General features: G+C 43.6%; 1 protein-coding gene across 1 annotated transcript; it reads right to left on the bottom strand.

Annotated features, from left to right (window-relative positions):
• Positions 1-591: 591 nt before the first annotated feature.
• Positions 592-5,238, bottom strand: amer2 (APC membrane recruitment protein 2). Its single transcript, XM_053859681.1, has one exon. The coding sequence runs from the start codon at positions 5,098-5,100 to the stop codon at positions 3,082-3,084; it is 2,019 nt and encodes a 672-aa protein (XP_053715656.1). The 5' UTR covers positions 5,101-5,238; the 3' UTR covers positions 592-3,081.
• Between the last annotated feature and the right edge of the window lie 5,363 nt (positions 5,239-10,601).

Genomic DNA, 10,601 nt, shown 5'->3' with positions numbered 1-10,601 from the left:
CTTACGTAAGGCTTTTACATAAACCTCCGCCACTGACAGCCAGGTAGTGAGCATGTCAGGGAGGTGGGGGGTGGGTGGGTACTGCACAGCCACAACAGCAATTCGCACTGCACCAACTCGCCCATGTGCACTCACTGACATCATAACAAAGTGCTACTCGCAGCGAGTCACTCATCAACACTGCCGAGGACATGCACAGATGTGCCGTATGTCTACGCCCCTCAGCTGTGCATGTGCTGGCTTGTGTCTGTCATCTGTTCTCCGATGCCTCGTCTTCATCTGGTGATCCACAGACTCTCACATCTGTCGGGCTCTCTTAACAGGATCAATAAAATGCAATGAATGTAGCTAACACACAAGCCAAACGGGTCACTCTCAATGTGTGATGCTGCAACAAAAGAGCCACCCGCCATTGCACAACAAAAGCCTTCTCACCCTCCCCAAAAACTCCTCGGGGATTTCTTCCGCATCTGCGGGCACACAGGGGAGCCGAGGTGACAACTATCTATTTTGCTGTACTCGAAGGACTCTTAAAGCCCTTTGCAGCTGCCGTTTACAGAAACACAAAGTGCTGGCAAACAATGGCTCAAAGACAATTTTATTCTTTAAATATGAAAACTGGAATTAATTCACATTGTGAAAAAGACAAAAACAGAGGACAAGATCCTGAAAATCGTCACAAAACTACCCAGATTTTTTAATGTGAAAAAGACAAACAACAATGAATACCACTAAATTAAATGATGGTTAAAAGTGAAAGCAATGATGGTCCAAAGATGGAATTAAATTAACAATCATTTAAAGCAAAACTCTTTCCCACAGTCAGGGCATGTACAAACTACATGTAGGTCCATTCAATTGTCAATTCAAGATTCGACTACAGGAGGAGTCCAAAGTCTTGATGAATTCATAGTTACTGCCTCGGTCTGTGTTGACAAGGGAAGAAGATAAATGGAGGATAACTTTGTTTTCCGCTGGCCTTTAACCATTTGGTACTTTTTAGGGCTAAGATATCAATCTAGCTATTCAAATTGTATTTCAATTTTTTATCAAATGAATACTTGCTGCTGCAGAAATTTGACGGAGAAACGATACGTGTCGTAAACACATGACCTGGCCGCGAACCCGGGTGAAGCTAAAAATGAATTAGATATGATAGATTGTAATAGAAGGACCAATCCAGCTCAATGTCACCTCGAATGCGAACGTGTGGTTCTCAACCTGCCATAAGCATGTGAATACTTTAGAATAACATTTCAGTCCGGGCTAATGTATCATGGGAAACGCCTTCAACACAGACCTGGAATCAAGTTACTTCCTGTGTGTCGTGCCCTTCACCACAAGCAGTGCGGAACAGACATCTGAACCCGGAGAAGCCTTGCAAATCAATCATCTGTCTCTAAATGAGATGGAGCGCCGTCGTGAATGAGAATGACCCCCAACTGTCACTGACATGTGGTGAGGATTAGGGAGATTATCCCAAATGTCTTTTTAAATATTCAACACCATGCAAGCAGGGAAAAATGATGTCCTGTCATTACTTAAAGTGTTTCAGGCTGTTAAGTGTTTATCACCATTTTACAGAAGCAAAGCTGAGTCATGATGTTTCACAGTCACTTCTGGCTACATTCAGATTTAATAGCTGTTGTGATTGTTTGTCTCTTTTTTCACCTACTGCTTTGTCTACTACCCCTGAGTTTTTAAGTCCTTACAATAGAAGGGGTTAGCTTGACGGATATTTGCATATTATAGCTCTGACAAGTTCTTAATGTGAAATGTATTTTTTTGTTAGCAGTGTGGACAATTAAAATACACATCTGAACATAGGTCGAAATGAAAGCGTCAAAATGTGGACATTGACAACTATTGAGAACAAAAATACTTGACCTCCTGAAAGGATGACACCATCGTTCAAAAACCACTGACAGTGTGAGTCATCCAGACAGAATATCAAACAGAAATATTATTTTGTCGTCAAGCATTTGCCAGAGAAATAAAAAAAAAATCACAAGAAGGAATATTTCTGGGAAAGCTGGTGTGATCACAGTTAAAGAAAACGGTCCTGCAAAAAAAGATTTTTTTTGTGTCCACAGAGAAGAGTCATTTCGTGGAGCTACGAAGAAGTTGTACAGCAGGTGAGGTTGCATGATACCCTCCCCTCCAGCATCTGATGATGTTCCCTGACCCGTGTGTCTTCATGACCACATGCACAGAGAGAGGTGATGTATTATTTTCTGAAGTACCAGTGCACAGGGTTTGGTTATTGCAATAGGTTAGTGTTTCCATTGGAAATTCATCAGTAGGTGTTCCCAGAGAGGATACAATTCCAGAGATGCAAGCAGATCCATAAGCAGAACCAGAACGGTGTGAATGTAGGGTGAAGTAGTCCGTGAGTTCCAAAGAAAAACAAACCTTGACATTCATGGTATTTTTTTTTAAATCCAGTCGCTCAACCTGTCTGCTCATTCAACTGAAGGACAACAAGCAAATCACGCAGCTATTTGGTCAACAGCACATTGCAGGTTAGGTTGCCAGAGAAAACAGCGATGGACATGTTACGTATGTATTTATCAAGTTAAAAAAGACAACTTTGGCTCTAAAATCTTCTGATGGAGCTGCAGTTTGTCACCGATTAAAAGAACCTTGAACAGAGTAGGTCCATTTCAGGGAAAGAAAGATAAGCCAAGGAGGAATTAAAACATGCTGTTAAGGTGCTCTGCTTCGTCTTGCAGTGTGCTATCGTGAAACAAAATTTTGAAAGTGGCTGTGAAAAGGCAGCCGAGAGCTTTTTTCCAGGAAGTTAAAAGGCAAATGTGTTGTTGCAAAGTTCACAGATTGTCAAGAGTCAACCTCCGGGGTACATTAAGGGCTGTGAAGTGTTGACCTGGCTTTTTGAAGTCTCCTTCTGACTTGTGAACTAACACCTCTACAGTTCAAGGGCATACACAAACATGACTTTTTGAAAGGAATGCGTAGACAGTCAACTCCATTGATCTGACTTTTTTCGAGGTGATCTTTTGAGTTTCACACCTAAGTCCCTCTGTCCGGAGAAAAGATGAGGCCAATTCATGAGAATATTAACTATTTCTTGGAAGTGTGTCCTCTTGCTGTGGAGCTCGGTTTATTCCCAGATCGACGGATGGGCACCTTAGACGTTGGGATTTTGCTGCGAGGAGGCGCTTGGGTCTTTGGCTGGGGGGACTCCACCTCCACAACCGCTGAAAGGGCTGTCTGACTCGATGAGTGTGGGGGTGTTGCATGTCTGCTGCTTACTGGGATCTTAGACTCTCTGGGAAGACTTGCGCTGCCTTTCATTGAACGGTAAGAGGAGGAAGAAGAAGAGGACGGAGGTGTCGTTAGTTCCCCGGGGCTGAGTTTATATTCTGTGGATGGAGAAGGAGTGCTGTTCAGATCATCTCCTTCAGGATCATTGTAAAGATCGTACAGGTGGTCTCCAGAGCAACTGTCACGTGATAGTCCAATGTTCTGGTTATTCTGTAATCCACTCTCATCAGGTGTTGCCGTGGGCGTGGCTGAGGGTGTGTCCCAGTAACCTTCATCACTGAGAAGCTCTTTGTCACCAGGTGAAGTAGGATGACGGCTGTGTGCGTGAGGCAGCGGAGGTTTTGCTCCTCGCGCTGCAGCCCCACCAACCACTGGAATCTTACTGAGGCCCAAAGATTTCACTTGGGGTACCTTGCGATCAACACTCCTTGACGATGACGGTACATGGCTGCTGGGAATATTGGAGATTGTGCGAGGGGGGAAAGTAGAGGTGGTAGTGGTAGCAGAAGGTTGATTGGTTCTTGGTAAAGCAGGGGAATCATCGCCAGTGGAAGGCAGCATATGCCACAGACCTTGCATGTCGGCATCATCCACCCCTTCAGGGCTGGCCATTTCCTCCCCACCACCCATGTAGGCAACCACACCACTACCAGCAGGCGGTTGTTGTATCGATGGGGGTATCCTTGCACGGGCTGGGAGGGAGACAGGTGCAGAGTTTGAGGGAGTGGAGAACGTTGGCTGAGTAAAGTGAGGGAGTTTGGATGGGGAACTTCGAGATATAGAGGAAGCGAGGCCAACAGGTTTTCCCACATTTAGTCCAGCATTCCCTCCTCCTCCACTGCTACTGCTGCTGGTGCCGCTGCCCCCATTTCCCACTGTTGTCTCCTCATCTGCATCAGCGATTATGTCACCACATCCCGTCAGGGAATCAAAACTCTTGAGAGATGTGACATCATTAAAGAGAAGAGAGCAAAGGCGGTCCATTGTGGGTTCCGAGGGTGGGTCACCTGTGCTGCAACGATCGGAAGGGGGGGTGGCAAGGGACGGGGTGAGGCTGGAAATTGAGGCTTTGGCTTTTGTGACGGAAGGATGCAGTGGTGAGTCTGTGGGTGTGTAAGTAAAGGGGGAATCTGGCTCGCCAGATGGCCCTGGCATGGCAACACAGTGTGTGGGTGTCATGGTAACACTAGTAGTAGGAGTCTCCTCAGGTTGGGTATCGGAGTCTTTCTCTGAATTTTCTTTATGATGATGTGGCAGAGGTTCAAGTGTTAGAGTAGCATCCTTTACCTTTTCAGAGACTCCAACATCTCCCGCCATCTCTTTCCTGCTTTCTGCCTCTTCTCCATCTCCCTCATTTGTTTTTTCCTTACGCCTCCATCGCATGCTGCTGAAAAAGCCCTTTAGGCCCCTCCCTCTGCGATGTAGTACAGCCCCGTTTTCACTTGACCTGAAGCTCCCACGTCGGAGCAAGGAGAAGAAACTGAACGATTTGCTCAGTGATCTCACCGGTCCCACTTCCAAGCCAGTGATCCCTTCTCCTCTCTGTCCATCAGTATCGTTGTTTGAGCTTGTTAGTCCGTCATGGGTTTTGCTTCTCACCAGCTCCACCGATGATGCTGATCCATTTCCATTCACAGAATTCCCATTGTCACAATTCCCGCTGTTTGAGGCCCCTTTGTTCCTGAAAGAGAAGAAGCTAGCCATTCCTGAGCCAGTGCGACGTTTTCCAAAGAGTTTGAAGGCAGCTTTGTTGATCTTCCCTGTTGGCTGCAGGTCACCAAGTGGTGGCTCCACACACTCGGACTGCACCTCCATTCTACCGCAGTTGTCTCCCTCTGGTCCTCCCACTTGATTCTTTTCCTCACTGGCCACACACACAATCGCCCTTCCACTCGCTCGCCTCCCTGCTTCCTGGTCCTCTTTCACGCCCACTCTGAGTTGCTCCAACGTCTGTCGCTTGTTTTCTTTCTCTATCTCCCCTCCGCACTCTATTCTCTCTCCCTCTCTCTCTCTCTCTCTCCCTCTCGCTCACTGAAACACACACACACGCTGGGTGCTGCTCCTCACGGTATCCATGGCAACTGGGTGGGCTAAGCAGCTTTCATCAACATTGGCGGGGCGCCAGTGTCTATCCTCAACTCCCTCCCCCATTCTCCTCTTTTACACTGTCACCAAAGCCCATTAGCTGATTTCAGTTAACCCTTAACTCAATTTTAAATGTCCAGTCAAAGAAACGGCTCCTTTGTCTGAAACTCTACAAGTCGATAAGAAAAGTAAGCATCCAGTCAAGTATTATGACAGATTAAACTGCATTCTCTCAGTGGGTCATGAGACCCTGTGGAATGGCCCACGAGGGTCACTTTTCATCGTACTTGCTTGGATTTAGTACAGTGAACAAACACTTGGTGTCAGAAAGTCAGAAAGACTTGAATGTCACATGGCTTCTAAATGATGCTTTTTTTCGTCGTATTTCCAAGCCATATTACTGATAATCAGTTTATCTAATATGAAATGAGGAGATGCCAAAGTTGTCCAGTTCAGAGGGATCCCTGGCAGAACAAGAACTTATAGATAGTTTTTTGGTTTTGTAAATGGGCCCGATTTAGGGATATAGAGTAACTTTACATCACAATGACATCTTATATGTGAACGAGTGAAAAATAATTTCTGAAAAAAGGGATGTGCCACAAAGACTAGAAAACGTTGAAATGTACGATGACAATCCCACAATCCTTTCCAAGTTAGATGGGACTCCTGTCCTGGTTTGAATAATTAAATCATTTAGATAGTTGTGGTTGTTGCGGGCGTTACAGGTGCTGCTGCAGTGATGCTTAACTTGGAGGTCGAGGTCATAAACTCTGGCCAAGTGGCAGTATTTTGTGACAATAAGTAAAACCTCAGCCACGTTCCGCTGGGCCAGGTAGTCACCACTGGACTACAGACACATACGACTCCATGACACCAAAGAAGACTTTCCCACGAAATGTTGTGGGAATGGAGCTGGAGAGGAAGACTGATCATGTCATGAGACAGGAAGAATTAAAGACCATGTTTACTCAGACTGTACTTAAAATGTATCACAAGGATGGGGGGGGTGATACTTGTGATACTTCCATTTAACTGCGTTGAAACCTTTATTCAAATGACTTCAGATATTATAATCACTCCTACGCTCTGGACCTGGTGAGGGCTTTCAACATTTATTACTCAGATTTGTGCCGGATTATACTCTAATTCAGTAATAGAAGCCGATCATTTAATCTGATGGGTCAGGCGGGGACGCTGATCGGAAGCCGGATTCGCCAAAATAATGTTAATACAAATCTGAAGGAATGACCTTCTGTATTCAATGTGCTCTTTCGCTCTGTGTATAGCGAATCCTGAGTGGATGGAGAGCTTCATCAAGACAACTGCATCACTGACTAGAGGTCCATTATAAGGGCAAGCAAAAGTTGTCACAAAAAAGGTCATGCTGTAATATTTCATGGGACTGCCTTCAGCTCTGGTTATGGCCTTTTGACTTTAGTTGAGCAAGCTCCTGCAGCATCCAGAGATGTATTTCCAGTGTTGCATGTTCCAAGATTGTGTTTTGACAAGAGGCCAACAACTGCGTTCAGTGTTGTCCGGAACTTCTCAAAGATTCTTAATGGAATTATGACGCAGATTCTGCAGAAAAAGAATCCGGTAATTAAAAAAAATGTGTTTCATTGTGTTCACTAAACCTCATTCTTTGGCCATATAATGTTTCTGTACTCTACCCAAATGGAGGGCGTGTACCTATTTGCTTAGTTAAACCCGGGTGGTGACTATTTTTCTAGCTGTATAAATTGGCCTCACTCTTGATTAATATGTGGCTCTCTTTATTGAGCATGAGAAATCATTGTGTAAAGACAGGTGAGGATTTTGCAAAGCTTCGGTAATTGTTGTACTCCGGGTGGAGCTCAAGTAGGTCAGTGTCCGTTGAAAAGGTGGATGAAATGATAATCTCAAAACTAGCAGAAATATGAACAAGACATATGAAGTGGAACTGCAATATGGAAAAAGAAACATAAGGAGACATAATAGAGAAAGCGAGCTGAAACATGCCTCAGTTAAGTGCAGTTGACTTTCGCCTTGGTGACATGTGGCCTGGATATTTCCAGAAAACAAGAGCTGCAATCAAGTGTGTGACTTTCACCGTGCCATTATTCCAGAAGAATTAGCGCTACTTTCAGCTCTTACCATGGAAACCTGAAGAGCTCTTGTGGGCTCAGGTGGGCATTTAAAAGTATTAACAGTTTGTCCACCTGAGAAAAGAAATAGTGTGTATTTTCAGTTTATTTAGCGGTCAATTGATTGAAAGAGCATTGGAAAAAATGGTCAAGAAGAATGTCAAACCAAATGCTTCTCACATCCCTTCCATAATTTCCCCGGGTGGCTGACCCATGTACAATGCCTTCTCTCCTCCGTCTTAGTCTTAGTCCCCTCTTCCATCCCACTGCCATCAAAGACCGTCTGCATTCTTTGGCCCAACGTGGCACACACGTCTTCACAGCTCCCATCCACCCACCCACTCTTCCCCAAGGTACCACAATGGAGCACATCTTCCTCACTGTCTCCCCACAGCAGAGCAATTGCCCAGTGCGTCAGTAAGCAAGCACATCGGCAGGATAAGATGGCATTTGCAAAGTAAAGTTCCAAGTAGGCACGGATTAGATGAGTAGATGAAGGGCGGTTTATTGAGTAAATCGGAGGCTATCTCTATTAAAGCCGCTTAATCACAATCTCTGTGAAGGATTTTTACAAGCACTAATTGACCGTTTTGTTATTATGAAGTACAATAGAGCATAACAATGTAAACTCTGCATGGGTGCAACCACTCATGCACTATGGTGGCGTAGCTAGATGACATGCAGAAAAGAGGAGTTCGGAGTGTAGTGCTCCAGCTCATGTATAGCTACAGTATGTGTTCTACTGAGGGTAAATGAAGCAGCCTCACACTGCAGCATGCATTGTTACCACATTCTCTCTTTTTTTTCTTCAAGCACGCCCATCTGTCTCAGCAGAGTCCAGTTTCATCCCCCTGAGTAATGCACATCACTAAGTGGGACAGTTAGAGGACATTTTTTTCCACTCTCAGTCTGTTTTTGACTTTGGGTTTTTCTATTATGATATCTGCTCAGCAAACATGGTCCCTCACAATTTACGATTTCTGTGACATTAAACTTGTAGGTGGTGGTCTACTTTCTCATCACGTCTTCTTAATGTCCTCAGAGGAATTTAAAGACTGCCTGAGGTCAACTTTGGAATAATATGTTTATTGAGTTATCTACTTCAGCTAATGTAATAAGAATTTATGGAGCTGCAATTGTATCATACCATCCATTTTTGACATGTGACTATGGTGACCATAGCATGGAGGCGAACAAATGGCCCTTTAGACTTCACAATTATAAGTAATAAAGACATCAAAGGCACTGGTTGAGGGCCCTCCCTTTTTGAGTGACCAAAACAAGTTTCAACTACTAACTTTACAGATCTGTATTTTCCTGGTTGAATCGAATTCATTGTTGAATGAGGATTTTAACTCCATCAATGCCAACATCCAACAAGTTGCCAAGACTCACTTTAAATGGGTGAAAACTCTGTGAACATTGAATTTGGTAAATAATCAGTGTGTGTTCAATGGCAGGTTTTTATGGAAGGAGAAAACAATTATTTAAAGGATTAACATCCAATTGTTTATTCTGTTTGAGATGGTTTTTGATCTTCACTGGAGTCCATAAAAGATTCATCCCAGATTTTTTAAAAATCAAATAAAAAATGTCTTTTTAAATCAATTGTACAAGACAAAAACAAATTTGAGGTCAACGTGAAGTTTCAAAAACATTTTGAAATTCAGAATTAAAGGATCTATCTGTGTGACTGATGCTCTCTCAAATAGCTCTCTCCTGGCAGTCTAATATAAAAACAATGAGAGTCAGTATATTCCATTTCCAACAGAGAAAATTATCAGTGCATGGCGTTGATTAAATACATATTGGAAATGATGACCCAGTCCAGTTTTATTTCCACTGTTAGCTTGTCTGTCAGCTGCTCCCTTTGTTTCTGTCACAACTCAAAAAGTTTCCAGGTAGTTTTGATTAAACTTGGAGATGATCTGCAGGACCACTTGCATTTGCAAATGTCCTCAAGATTCCCCCATTCATTTCTATTACGAAGGGCAGGCCGGCCCAACCCGCGGCTCCCGAGCTGCATGCTGCTCTTTCCCCGGTTTCATGCGGCCCTTCACCAAATGAGCCACAAAACTGGCTGCGATTTTGGTAAAGTTTCTATTAAGATGTTAGTTTACACAGGAAATAAGACAAAAAAGTAACATAAGAAAACAAGAAACATAAACAATAATCTTTGCTTAAACTAATATTGTATTTACACTTGTCTCGATTCTCATTTGCGATTCTACTATATACTACTAGTAGTATTTAGGACAACAGGTATTTGTTGCATGATAGTGCTCAGGAATGAACATGGTGCTGCAGAGGAGTAAATATGAGTCGTGGAGTGAATAGTGGATTTTAAAAACAAACAAAAACGTCACGGAGAAGGCTGTGTTACGTCCACTACGAAGATGCGTGGGAGCGATAGAGCGGGATTCCTTCCGGAGACTGAATGAAGAGACATTGTTATAAGTTCTGTGTTGTCCTATTCCATTGCGTCTTTAGATTACATCAGATTGCATGTCCTTTATCTGTCCCACAAATGATCTTGTCGTTGTGGTATTGTCTAGACATTCTGACCTTTAGATAGATAGATCAACATTGCGTTCAAATGGAAAATCAGACCTGATCAGATCACAAAGTTAAACTAGCCTTTTAAAGCACACCACCATGAAGAAGTTAAAAATGCCTCTTTAGCGACTGCTCCTTTTTAAATAATTGACCTCACCGTCTTCCAAACAGGCCAAACCTGTTCTGCCATGAGACACAAACGGTATCTGTGCTTTGTTCGGGGAGCTTGTTGTCATGCGTGGGTGAGGGGCGCCCCCAGGATTAGACGCTCACATTTCTGTTTAGTTGCTAATCAACAGGATGTGGAGCTAACAGAGCTTATTTTATTAGTGGGATTTTGTCACTCCCGCTCAGGACTGTGACTATGGTTGTGATGTCTTCAAATGTCTTGCTGAAAACATTAAGTATACAGTCAGTGGTTGATTGAAATAATAAGCAGAGAATAAAGGGATATATTTTCGTATGACTTTAATAAGCACCAGCACACTTCTGTGACAAAAAGGCCACATGCACCATTGTCACCTCTCTTCTCCCCCATGGGTGTTTTCA

The sequence above is a fragment of the Synchiropus splendidus genome, chromosome 3 (genome assembly GCF_027744825.2).
Source record: "Synchiropus splendidus isolate RoL2022-P1 chromosome 3, RoL_Sspl_1.0, whole genome shotgun sequence".
Taxonomy (NCBI): domain Eukaryota; kingdom Metazoa; phylum Chordata; class Actinopteri; order Syngnathiformes; family Callionymidae; genus Synchiropus; species Synchiropus splendidus.
This window is presented reverse-complemented; position numbering and strand designations above follow the sequence as displayed.